The sequence below is a fragment of the Camellia sinensis genome, chromosome 14 (assembly GCF_055761805.1).
Source record: "Camellia sinensis isolate YWXY chromosome 14, ASM5576180v1, whole genome shotgun sequence".
NCBI classification, from domain to species: domain Eukaryota; kingdom Viridiplantae; phylum Streptophyta; class Magnoliopsida; order Ericales; family Theaceae; genus Camellia; species Camellia sinensis.
In genome coordinates, this window is record NC_138974.1 from 101,302,720 (window position 1) to 101,316,617 (window position 13,898).

Below are 13,898 nucleotides of genomic sequence, written 5' to 3' on the forward strand. Positions count from 1 at the left end.
GGTGGGGGTGGCGATTGTTGTTGTTGCCTTAAGCTTTCAGTCATGTCATGTATCATTCTCTCCATTCTATCAAGTCTTGAGGAGGTTGACTCCTCCAGTTCATCCCCTCTTGTTTTTACCATTATCTATATAAAACTTGTATTATGATACATGAATGCACGCATATATATGTACAAAAGTCATGTCATTATGATATTTAACTGCATATGAATGCAATCCTTAAGCCTTTTCCAAACACCATATTGCTCAATAGACAAGTGAGTGAGATATAACTTGTGCTCTAATACCACTCTGTCACGACCCAAATCTGCCCCTATAAGTTTAGGCCATGACCAGCCAATAATCCCAGATTACCTTCGGCCTCAATGACAAAACAACCATAATATAATAACAGGGCAAAGCGGAAGCAATAAAGAAATATAATTGAGTCCATTGAGTAGTGCATACATGCCAAAATCATAAATGTTAAAAACTTTAAACTTCATTCAAACTTACATATAATGCATCAAAGTTGGACTTCTCATACATCATCATTCATAACAATTTCCAAAACATCAAAAAAAAAAAAAAAAGACGAAGGATGGGTTGATAAAGTTTAACTCCTCTCGAGTCCAAGCATACCCCTTCATGGAGGCACTTCAAAACGGCTTCACAGGGATAGACACCAAGGCAGCCTTAAACTTGACGTCCTGCTTCCTCACCTACATATATATAAGGGAGAAGGGTGAGCTGACGCCGAGTGAGTAATATCAATATAAAGGTTTTATATGTATGAAGTCCAACATGTTACAAAATATGTCTTTCGTTTCCGAAACAATTCATGTCAATAACCAAACCATTAGAGTACACAATCATATCAGTCTTTTCTTTATGATAACAATAATCAATCATTCAATTTACATGGTACATGCAATAAAGTATCAAAGAGACAATGTGCTGAAGCCAATAGCACCACAAGGGTCAATCCAATGGGACCATGATAGGTCATTCAATAATTTAGAATTCAATGTGAACCATCAAGTTCTAACATCAGAGATCTTTGTGTTTCAATTAATCTAATGGGACATGGTATTGTTTCCCTCAGGCAAGGGCCTATTAATCAATGGGCCACAGTATTGTTTCCCCCTGGTGAGGGCTTCACTAATGGATGCCACGATTACAATTTAAAAGGGACATTCATTCATAGATAACAAAATAGAATTCAAAATACCAATCTTGAATTTCAAAATACATTTCGAAGATAGCTTTATAAAGACATTAATCACAGTGGGTTAAATTGATATTAGGCCTCTAGCGTCCACCTACACAATACACATATTGAAACACAAATCTCAATCAGATGTTCTATAATTCGATTCCCTTTTAATGTTTTTCTAATTCATTTCCCTATTAAGGATGCCTAAACAATGCCCAAGGATGAAAGCATGCACATGGGGGTGTGTTTCAAAAATGCTGAGAATAGGGTAGTTTGCTCGAGCGCATCTTTGGTTGCTTGAATGGTGTGATCTGTCTGCAAAAGTACTGGATGATTGATATGTGCGCTCGATGGTCGCTTGAGCTATATGGTATAAAAGGATGGGTTCGCTCGAACAATAATTAGGTCACTCAAGTCATGTGCAACGTGTCTTCAAAAATACTAGATGCATGCAAAGTGCGCTTGAGCGACAACTTCATCGCTCAAGCGAAGTGCACAAATTCTGGGTTCTCCAGAATTGAATTTGAAGTTCAAAAACATGAGTTTCAACTACCAAGTTTGCATGACTCAAGGGAATATGAAGAAACTCTTTATAAAACATGAATTCATGAAAATTAAGCAACCATTATCTCAAATTCTCTTTCAATTCTTCAAAACAAGCCTCCAAATTCAAAGTTCTTGCCATGCATGGTTTAAATTCAACTCTTTTCTTTTCAAATCATGTTCATATGAGATGTTTAGTGTGAAATCATGAAGAACCTTCAAGGATAGCTAGTAAAACATCATGCATGGAAGGATTTTGTTAAGAATTAAGCTTGAAAATGTTGAATTATGCATGCATGTACTCAATTAGCTCAAACTCATTAAATTCATGGTGATTCTAACTCTTTCCTTTCAAATTCATGCAAATGTTCTTATAAACTAAGTGAATTCAACTTCTTCATGGATAATTTACAAGAATTATGGGTGAATTCCATACCTATAGCTTGAATTCAAGGGTTAGGACCTTAATTTTTTCAAGTCTTCTTCAAATCTTTACAATTCTCTGAGTTCTCTCTCTCAAAGTGGAAGTCTCTCTCTCGTTCTCTCTCTAAATCTCAGCCAAGTTGATGTCAAAATTAGCTAATCAAGTTCATATAACATATATATAGTTGGATTAGGTTAGACTAATCAAGTGGGATTAGGCTTAATTCTAATCAATTCTAATTAATTTATTCTAATTATTTTGATCTGAATCAAATTTTTATCAAACTTGCCATATGATCTTAAATATTCTTATTAGCCTATTGAACTAATCAATTTCGGTTTCTGAATCTGTTTCGGCTGCCAATTTCCAATTCAAAGTAAGTACTTAGGCATATTTTCCATGAACAAACAGATAAGAACAAGTTAAACGCATATTTATGCAATTATGCTCAATGAAATAATATATAAAAATCATATGCACGTTGGGGGTCGTCACACTAAATGGGCATGCCACAAAGTTAACATCTGAAAAGAAAACACATATGAAGACGACTTAGGTAACACAGGTGCTTGTAGGCTAGAAGTGATAGGACGAGAATGCGGTGGATCCCTGAAGTAGTATGGCCCATCGCGCTCAAACCTTCGGCAAAAAATCTTCTTCGAAGTCTGGACCTGTAACAAGCAATGAGCGGGTAAGAAAATGACGGCACAATGAAGATTTTTAGCAAGGCGACTAACATATGGGAGATTATATGCAAAACAGGGCATATGTAATACATAAGTAAGTGTACTATCAGACGACAATGACACATCACCCTTATGTCGGACATGTGAGATAGACCCATTAGCAAGATAAACAGTCTGAGCGGTAGGAGAGACAGGAGAGGATAAAAAAGAGAATTCACCAGTTATATGATCATTGGCACCAGAATCCAGTACCGAAGTTGGTTTAATGCGACATAAAAGGTTGTTGGAGTACCTGTAGCAACGGTGGCAGTAGAAGACACAGGGACACTCAGAGACTGGGGAGTGAATAATCCAAGCTGCTCCTGAAGACGACCAATTTGAGATGGAAGCTGATGTAAGTCAACAAAGCTGGAGGGCTGAACATCACTAGATGTATTGGCGATAGCAGCAGTATGGGAAGAGCCTTAAGAGCGTGCCTTAGCAAAATGTTGCTTCAACTCAGGATGGAGCTTGAAGCACTGAGGTTGGACATGACCCGGTTGCACCACAATAGTGGCAAATAACCTTACCACTAGAAGCCCGAGAACTAGAATTCGCAGCAAGGGCCATTTGATCTGAAACTAAAGAGGCAGGGATAGAGGAAGGAATCATAGCAATAGGTTGAACCAACCAATGATATGGTGGTGGTCATCGCTATCAATAGTAACAAAAGCCTCATACAGAGTTGGCATATGTGATGTGTTCAAAATTTGAATACGAAGAGATTCAAATTTAGGTTTTAAACCCATCAGAGCCTGGTAGGTGCCAACAAGGTGAGTAGACACAATAGAGGCAACAGCAGTTGAAAAATCACTCAACGGCTCATACTATGCTAACTCCTCCCAACGTGACTGAAGATACCCAAAAAATTCAGCAATGGTAAAACCCAAAGCTTCCTGAGAAGCATGAGAAATATCTATCTTGATAGAGCTCGAAAATACAAGCATCATTGTGGGCATGTGCATACATCTATGAAAGAGCCCTCCACAACCAAGGAATGATATAATAGTACAAAAACATGTTATAAATGCATTCCACCATTGAGTTGAACATCCAACAAAGTAAGGTGCAATTATCAATATCCCATTCAACTTGGTAAAAATGCGTTCCACCATTTAGGGTCACCATTTAGAGGTTGCGTGTCAGTTTCTAGGAGTCATCCATACTTTGTGTAGGAAACTAGGTTTGTTCAATAGATTCAGTCATTCTGGAAAATAAGGAAAGGAACACACACCCAATACCAATTAATAGAAATGTTTTGAAAAGCGTGCCTAAGCGCAAGGCAAGGCGAGGTGAGGCGAGGCGCAGGGCTGTGCTTCATGCATAGCAAGGTGAGGCGACGTGGGTAAGGCGTGCAATTGAGGCACTGAGGCGCGAGGTGAGTGCCTTCTGCGCTTCACTTGTCTTCCACTCCAACAGCTCATATGGTTTTCTGTGTGGATACCCACAATGAATAAAATCTCGTACATTATAAAATGACCAAAACATGGTCTAGAAGAGCAAAAAGGATTAAAAAAAATCCTAGTTGGTGGAGAAGAAGAAGACGATATAGTTCTTTGGCTTTCGACACACAACACGTCAAGTTCTTCTCTTCTCTTCTTTTCTCTCTCTTCTCTGGTTCTTCTTTGCCTTTTTTTTTTTTTGTTTTTTTGTTTTTTTTTACTTTATTTTTTTGGTCTTCTTCTCTTCTCTCTCTTTTCCTCTTCTTTTCTTCTCTCTTTTCTGGCCTTTTTCTCTTTGTTTTTTTCTTCATTTTTTCTACCTCTATTTTTTTTCTCCTTTGTTCTTTTCTTCTTCTCTAGTCTTCTTCTTCTCTGTATCTCTCTTCTCCTCTTATTCTCTGGTCTTCTTCTCTTGCTCTCTGTTTTCTTTCTCCTTTGTTCTTCATCTCTGTTTCTCTCTATTTGCACTTAGGATGTAGGAGACCTTATTGCCTTGGTGCGCTTGGAGGTTGGAGCCTTTTAAAACACTGTGACAAAGAATAGGTGACCAATAAACACCACGAGGCCAGAAGAGCAGCGTCAAGCACAAGAGATGCTATCGAACAAATTGGTAGCCCAAATCAACAAGAACACACAAAGGTTGCTTATCACATCAGCAACACACAACCCAAAAGGAGTAGAAACCAGCCTGGACCACCCTAGGATGGTGCTAAACGACACAGGACCAGGAAAGTCCTAGTCGGCTGCTGCAGAAGCCTTGGCAGTGACTGGAAAGTGCTGCCGAGGGAGAGAGAATGAGTTTCAGGTTGTGTAGGGTGGTGGGAGGGAGCTGGGTAGGTGAGTCGGCTGCTAGGGAAGGAAGGAGAGGCTAGCAGTGGTGATGGATAGTGAGGGAGGAGGCTTGGGTTTCTTTGGCTCTGATATCAAGAAGAAACTTGTACAAAATTGGCTTATCCTAATGTGAGTGAGACTGTCTATATATAATGAATATATGATACACAAAATATAGACAAAAAAGTAAATAAATAATTACATAATCAAATTCCTAGACAACTATAATTTATACAAATCACGGGATCTCCTAAATATAATCTATTCTATATTCCAACAATCCCATCTTTCATAATTTTACCACACATCCACCTTAATATCCTCATCACAATTAAACTTCTTTTGTGAACATCTGTTTCTTAACTGACCAAGTGTTTCATGGACATGACCACAAACACAGGACATTTAGTCATTGAAATGACATGATATGGACACGTCAAATAGAAAACATTAATGACATGATTTGGAGACCTCATACACAAAATATTAAGCTTATAGGGGATAGGCATATCAAGGACATTGAAATTACACATAAACATATGTATGTTGGTATAATAGTTTGTGGGTACTTGTATCAAGCTCAATACGTGGTAAGCCCTACAGGTGCCACATCACCAAAACCCCACCCACGTGGCAGACCAATAAGGCACTACATCGGGCATGTTGTATGTTCAATACATGGCAAGCCCTACGGGTGCCATGTGCCAAGGCAACCAAGACTATATGCTTAGCCTAAGCGGGAGCATACATATAAGCCCAAATATATCTAGATATGAAGAGCCCTGCAACAGGCAGCACCATGGCCCCGCAGGGCCCATGGTCCTGCATACCTCGCTTCAAGATCAAACAACAATACAATCGGCCCCCGGTTCACTTGGACTTGGATTGATAAACACTGGCTCTCCTAAACATTGAAATAAGCCCGCGGCCCATTCTCCTACTTGGTCGCTTAGAAGCGAGCCCCTCTCCTAAATATTGAGACAAGCCCGCGGCCTATTCTCCTACTTGGTCGCTTGGAAGCGAGCCCTTGGCTCTCCTAAACACTAAGGTGGGCCCTAGCCCATTCACCTACTTGGATGCCTGGGTTGGGAGCAGGACCCAGACACTATTGCTCGGGATCATCAGAGGATACTGGATTGGCGGCTGAGGTCATGGGATCGTCGAGATGGTTGTCTTCTTGCTAAAACAACTACATCTCGACCAGGCTTGGAGAAGAGGCAACAATGACCTTACGTTCATGTCATCCGATGCATATACGAAACGTTACTTTCCACCTGCCATGAAACGTTGCTCTCTGCCTGCCGTCAAGCCACAGACAGCAGAAGGGCTTGTATCACTTCTAGCAGAGTTGAAGAGAACGAGCCACGTGCCCAACAGTTTGCTTAGGCTCCAATACTCCTGTGGCCTATCTAACGTATCGTATATGCAGTGAGACACAACAACAACAATACAACCAAGTCTCATGCTTAAACACCCTCTCACTTTACATTTGTGTTCAAGGTCTATCACTGCCAACCTTTTTCTCTCCAAGCTTGCCTTGATCTCCTCCTCTCCACCTCCGCTGATCTCAGGCCATTGAAGTGCCCGCCATCTTCCCGGACTACCTCTAACCACTACTCTCACCCACATAGTTTATATATATGCATATGCAAATTTGTCATATGCATTATCACTACGACTCCTTTCCTATCAAAGGAAATAATTGCAATGACTTGCATCTCCTCTCTTCTCCACCACTTTGATTAAATCCTTTATTTGCATTATTCTTGTTTTTCAGTCCCATCAAATTTTTTAATGTTATTTCATTTGATATTAAAAAATTTATTTTTATTTTTATTTTTATTTTATTTATTTATTTTTTAAAATTACAAATTACAATTCTTTTTTGTATCCAGGTAGTGTCTATCTATTGTGTTAGACATGATTTCTATATCAATGGTAACCAAAGTCAAATCAGCGAAGACCTAAAATAAGAAACAAAATATCAATAAAACTTTTAACTAATTTATAATTATTAAAATAAATAAATATAACTATTAAAAACATAAAATTACAATTATAAAATTGTAATGCCAAAACGGGTGCATGCACGTTCCGCATCATTTCATAAAAAACTTAAGTTGTTAGAGAGGAACAAAAAAAAAAAAAAAAAAGAAAAAAAATTATATCCAACAATAGTCATTTCTATTTGCCTCTTTTTTGTCAAAAGAAAAGATTCATGAAAAAAAAAAAAAAAATTCTTAAATTTATTAGAGAATCTAAGAAACTAGAAAGGCAAAGAGGAGAAATAAAGAGAATATAGAACAAGGATGAGAAAGTCACTTATTCTCTATTTTTGTTATCGTAAAGCACTTTTTTTTATAAAGATTTTGTCACTAGTATTTTTTTTTCTTTCCTTCTCTCTCTCTCTCTCTCTCTCTCTCTCTCTCTCTCTTTCCTTACACAATGGAAAACCCCCTTCCTCAAGTAAGCCTTTAAACATTTTGTTTTTGAGATTATAATATTCGTAGACCTCAACATCATCAATTATTTAGATATTGAGAATGTATTAGCATTTATATAGCTTTTAATTTGTTTCCAAACATTTCTGTATGTTTTGAAATTATTTGGTCACTTCCCTCATGTTTCTTAAATGTTTCTGTTTCCAAGCTAACCAAAACAAGACTGAAATGAAATTTGATCCTTGACTATATCCAATAATTATAGCATCCTCATCAGATGTTGTTTTTAAGAAAATCGTTTTATCAATTTAATTATGCAGCCATTAGTGGAGCCGAAACTGCATTGTCAAGCTATAATTCTACTTTGGGCAATCTTCCTGCGCAACCAATCTGGGCTGTTGCAGAAAATTATCGGTTTGAGCCTGCTTTAGTGGAGGTACTTGTTAATGTTATATTTAAAATGGTTTTTGTTATCAGGGCTTGCTATAAAACTGATTCTTGCTTGTACAGTGCAAAAAATTAGTGGCTGAGATTGGGGAAATGATGAGTGTCCAACTTATTGTGGAAGGATCAATGAATAGTTCAAATCCTTACTTCTCAAGCTCTTGGAGGCGCAATTTTTCTGTATGTCTTTCATTGTAAAACTCATCACATTTGTTTGTTCTTTAAGCGGCAAAAGGAGATTTGTCATATGCCTGGATGGATCAATATTATACAAAGCTACTTCTTGATGTTACAGTGATTATATATTTTATGTTGAGATACTCCCAGGTGCTGAACTAAAATGTTACAATATTAAGGTTGCAGCAGAATCCATCCCTGAGAGAATGCATCCACCTGTAATCATGATGTTCATGTTTATTGAGGCAAAACAGTTAGGTTTTATATCATTTAATTGTGGTCAGTATAAGTAATATAGTGTACTTTTTCCTGTGAAGTTTTTCTTTTAAGTCCGAATATTAAAGAATCTTGTTTGTTTGGATTATTAACCTAATTACATAACCAATTCTTCTACTATGTTGTCCAACTCAAAGAGCCTATTCGGATAATCTTAAGCTAATATTTTCTCCCTATATTTTGGCAGGGGGGTTTCATTCTAGATATGGGGGTACATTTCATTGCTGGTTTGAGGATGGTAAGCTATTCCTTTTAACTGAAATTGCATTGCCACATCATTCTTGTGATTTCTTTTGTATGAATTTTATGTATGGATAGCATTTTCCATTTTAAAAATAAAACAAATTATTTCAAGGAACGTTGTTGGAATGTGTCTCACATTGCCTGGAGTTGCCCTATCTGTGGTGGTTATAAGGCTCTAATTCCAATATCCTTAACCTAGGTTTTAAGGTGAAGTGAGGGCTAGGCTTTTCAATTTGATATCAGAGCCTACCAAACCCTAGGCTTGTTTCTCTCTAGAGTGCTTTCTTATTCCACATTTTTTTTGTTATCAAGATGTTTTTCTCTCTTCCTAAGTCGACCAATAGTTTGCTGATGTGATAAGAAAATTTTGTGATTTTTACTTGTTTCGGGGCTACCGGTGTGTTCGGTAGCATTGTTCTGTGATACGCTGAGTTTTCCGACTACTTCTCTACCCTTTTAGGATCCTCGTGTTGATGTGGTAAGTACATATTTGGTTCTTTTTTGTTTTTAGGCCACCATTGTGTTCAGTAGCATTCTTTGTGGGACGCTATTTTTTCGGCTTTTCTGTTTGTTGTGATTTGTCGTTGCTTCGGCCTTGTTGCTTTCTCTCTCTCGGTTGGTTTCTCTTGGTGCCATCGGGACTAATTCCATGCACGTTTCTTCTTTGTTGCAAGATGTTGATTCCTTGTCTATGTTCTTTGAAGTTGTCATTGAAGGGAGTGATTACAATTGTTATTGTCTCTTGGCAACTTCATTGTCGTTGTTTGCAATGATCATCATATTTTCAGGTTCAAGTTGGACACTTCACTTTAACCATTCCATGTTCCAACTTAAGGGAGAGTGTTAGAGATAATATAATATTGTCAAACATATTAAAAAATATGGAAGATATCAGAATATATGGAGATCCCATAATTTGTTCTTATTATGATTTTTTTGTATCTTTGATTTATTTCAATTTCTTAACTGAAGGGATTTGATTGTATCTCCCATTCTATAAATATGGTTTCTCATGTAAACAAGAGTATTAAGTTGAGTGAATGAAAGACGTAGCCCATAGGGCTTTGTATGTGTGGATGTAGGCTAATATTGGCTGAACCACGTTAAACCTTTGTACTCTTTTTTTTTTTGGGGGGGTCTCTATTATCTCTCCATATTCAAACTTGTTGCCTTGTTACAAAATTCAACTTGGTATCAGAGCTTGGTTGGGCTTGTGGCTGGTGTGCTATTTGTACGGTTACTGTATGTTGTGATTCAGGAGGGTGCGTTAAAATGTGTCCCGTATCGCCTGGAATTGCTCCATCTGTGCTGGTTATAAGGCTCCAATTTCCTTCTCCTTAATACCTAGGTTTTAAGGAGAAGTGTGGACTGAGCTTTTCAATTAATGTTAATTTCACGACTTTATGATTGAAGATGTATTCTATAAAAGATTTGTTCCACAAATTCAGTGATCATGATATCCAAGCATTCACACATACAAAGGAGACAAAGGCTTTATAGTGGAAAATCCTTTCAAACTTGAATGTAAAAACCAACATACGATTCCACTAGTAAGGCAAATGAAGAACAAGTTACAAGACCTCCCAGACCATCATCTTGTTAAGTGATACACCTAACTAGGATCAGTGAGACACGAGACACAAATAGAAATAAAACAAGAATCAAAATCAAGCACACAAGAACTCAAAGGTTTACTGGGTTCACCCTAAAAATAATGCTACCATGTCCACGGTTGCTGGAATGTCACTGTGATCCAAAAAGAGTTATGATACAATACCAAGAGATGCGACACTTCAACTATAAATACATAGTATTTGGGCAACATGCCAGAACTATGAAATACAAAAATATCTATCGCGGGCCAGTGGTTAATGTCCAGTACTTTACTGGATCCACATTACCCAACAGATCCAATCTACTCATACCCAGAGTAGCTCCTTAGCTCCAATCTTCCAGTCTGTCGGGTCTCCTTGATGTCTACAAATTCACTTTCCCTACCACGTCATGAACCCACAATCACAATAATGCCTCCACCTGTTAGATCAACTGATGACTATTGTGTGAGCAATGGTTGTGTATGCTCTATATGATTGTGTAGTGTCCAAGTTCCTCATTTCCTCACACACAATTATGGAGACTTCAAATCTCAATGTAACAACCATATCAAAATCTCTACATTTTTACCCTCAAAATTCATATATTGAAAGTACCACGTATACACCATATACAACTCATTTAAATAAGAAAATCCCTACCTCAAAGGTGAAGAGGAGAAAAAGCCCTAGAATCCAAAGTGATTGGATTGAAAATTGAATCCGATGAAAATGAAGCTCTTGATGTGTTCTACAATCTTTGTTCTTGAGTTTTTTGGCAAACTTACACTCTAGGAACCTTAGTTCAAGGCTTTAATGGAGTTACAAACACTAATTTTAGAAAGAGAAAGTAGAGAGAAGGAAGAGAGGAAAGATCAGAAAGAGGGAAGAAAAGTGAGCGGGAAAAAAGAAAACAAGCACTTAAGTAATTCTTGATAAAGTGATCAATCACACTAACCCAAGCGATTGATCACTTCAAAGGGGATCGATCACTTAACAACCACTAGGTACTGCCTGAAATTTCAAATTTTGTTCAATTGAAGCGATTGCTAGACACTGCTAAAGAATTCAAATTAATCGAAGTGGAGCAACCAACCTAGAAAATTCAACCTTTTGCCCCCAAGTTCACGCTTTACAACCCAAATCAACAAATCTCAAACTCAGGATGATTTGTGTGACAGTAGCAACAATGACAACAATAAAGAGAAGTAATTCAACCTCTAAGATGGTAGGTGCAAATACAATTGATCCAAAGAACTTAAGTGGGTCGGGTATAGACCTGGACGTTACACCATGGATTGAAATGCTTTGCTCTCAGCTAGCAACCTTAAACTAGGTCCTGTTATTACAACTGGGGGTAAGCAGTGTGCAGTATGGTGATATAAGCTGCTATTTTCGGAGTGGTTGAATATTGCTGGTGTATGAGATAGGGTAAAAGTTAAAAAATCATAATTCACTATAAGATGCAACTTCATTTTTCAAATTTCAAAAAAACATAAAAGCATCCGAGCATCCCAGAAAATTGGTCTGGGTTTGAATTTTTTTCTTTGTGAAGTGAGTTTCTTGTAAAACAAAAAAGAAACAACATAAGTCTGGCAACATTTATGGATACCAACCCAATGATTTTGAAGCAGCTGTACTGATTCTGCTGTTTTCAAACAATTTGTGACGTATTAAAATCTTGCGACATAAATCCTCTAAATTCTTAATGACACAAAACCTAATTCCAGTATCAAGCTTGACTATTGATTAGTAAATAACATTAGCATGCATGGCTTTGGCCATAATCTGGATCATAATGTGATTTTTCCTCATCATGTAAAACAGATTGTTGGATGTGAGGTTAAGTCGGTGTCAGCTTTCACTTCTCACGTAGATTCGACTTTGCCTCCACCAGATAATATCTCCTCTGTATTGTAAGTTCTAAAACATGGTGTTCATTTTACTAAGAATACTGATATGATTTGAAATCTGAAAATTGATAGTTTGGAATTTTTGTTGCCTCTCTAGTCAGCTGGAGAATGGTTGCTCTGGGGTTTTTGTCATGGCGGTATCTTCAAGAGCACCGAAGGCATGTGCCATGCTAAAATAATACTTCATATCTTCTAAAGATGCCATTATTATGCTTTATTCACTTATATTGTTTAGTACCTGTAGATATTCTGGCGAGTCGTTGGCTTAAAAGGTACTTTGCAAGTTGAGCGAGGAAATAGAGACGGAAAACATGGATACTCAGTAATCCTCTTATCCTATGAAGGAACTTATATATGTGGCAATTTAGAACTTCCTGAATCATTGATTTGATTGAGAAATCATTACCTTCCATTCTCTCACAATAATATTACAGGTGTCACTCTATACTTCTGATGGGCAAACCAAATGCTCCTTCTTTCCATTCAGTGGGGTGACTGAAGAATTAAAAACTTTTTTAAGTGATGTCTCCCAGGCCATTCTTAAGGTACTTCAAATTTTAAATGCTTCTATAGATGTGCTGATAAATTGATTAGTTGCCATTTCTTCAGTAACTTGCCTGTTTAACTGCATGATTTCATGAAATTGTTTTGTGATATCTATTTTGTGAACGTAGATAAATTAGTGACCTACAAAACTGAAATCTTGACTGGCTCCAAAGCAGTTCATCTCCTGGTTTTTTCCCACCTCAAATCTTTGAATAAATAATAGCTTGTCCATACAACTGCTTTTACGTTTATATGTTTTTTTGCTAGGTTTTTATGCACCTTTCCAGGGTTTGATTTCCAAGTTTCACCTTCTTCTACTAATCAGACATCTGTTCTATTTAGTGACTTAGCTATTCTTATTGTCACATTTCATCTCCAAAATGAAATTTCTATTTACCCTTGAGCGCTTCTAACACTCGAAAACTCTGATTTCTTCTGTTGGGCTGCAATTTGCTGATGTCTGGTTACAGAGAGTACCATATTCTGATCCTATATACTCACTATTTGGTTGCAGGAGGGTAGCTATGAAGCAGAACCTCGCTGCTCTTACGTGGAAGGTGCTAGGGATGTTGCTGTTCTGGAGGCAATGCTTGAATCTGGAATGAAGCAAGGAGCACTTGTCCAAGTCAAAAAGTTTTAGTCTCATTTTCCGATCCTTGTTGCCAATGTGATGTAGCGTGCATCAGTGTGATTTATATGTTTAATGATTCGTTTTTGGAAAAGTTAATATTATTCTTTAGAATGATAGAGTTGAAACATGTACACACGGATATACAAGCACTTTGGTAGGGGAGATTTTGTGCAACTATGACTTGAATCTATTTTATAAAAGCACTTGGATCTCACAGTGGAGTGGACTCCACAACAGTGAGCTCCACTCTTACAATTTTTGAACTTGACTGCGCAACCAACTAGAAAGAATCCAAGCTCTATAATAAAGACATATATCATATATTAGAATTCTAGAAATTATTATCTAGACAAAGCTTTTGCATAACGGAGAAGAGAAAAGAGAAACATTTTGAATAAATTGAAGGAGATAACAAAAACTATCATGTGATGATTTCTCAGTAGCCTATGGAATCTATGCATATGGTCATATGGAA

General features: G+C 37.3%; 1 protein-coding gene across 1 annotated transcript in view; it reads left to right on the plus strand.

The window, feature by feature from the left end:
- The window catches only part of LOC114268615 (NAD(P)-binding Rossmann-fold superfamily protein), a 51,853-nt gene extending 38,167 nt beyond the window's left edge, over positions 1–13,686 (plus strand). The window contains exons 5-12 of the mRNA XM_028209811.2: positions 7,922–8,037; positions 8,112–8,225; positions 8,686–8,736; positions 12,161–12,249; positions 12,344–12,404; positions 12,491–12,568; positions 12,681–12,791; positions 13,307–13,686. Of these exons, the coding sequence (XP_028065612.1) occupies positions 7,922–8,037; positions 8,112–8,225; positions 8,686–8,736; positions 12,161–12,249; positions 12,344–12,404; positions 12,491–12,568; positions 12,681–12,791; positions 13,307–13,432 (746 nt within the window). The 3' untranslated portion in view covers positions 13,433–13,686. The remainder of the gene's footprint in view (positions 1–7,921; positions 8,038–8,111; positions 8,226–8,685; positions 8,737–12,160; positions 12,250–12,343; positions 12,405–12,490; positions 12,569–12,680; positions 12,792–13,306) is intronic.
- The last annotated feature ends 212 nt before the right edge of the window (positions 13,687–13,898 follow it).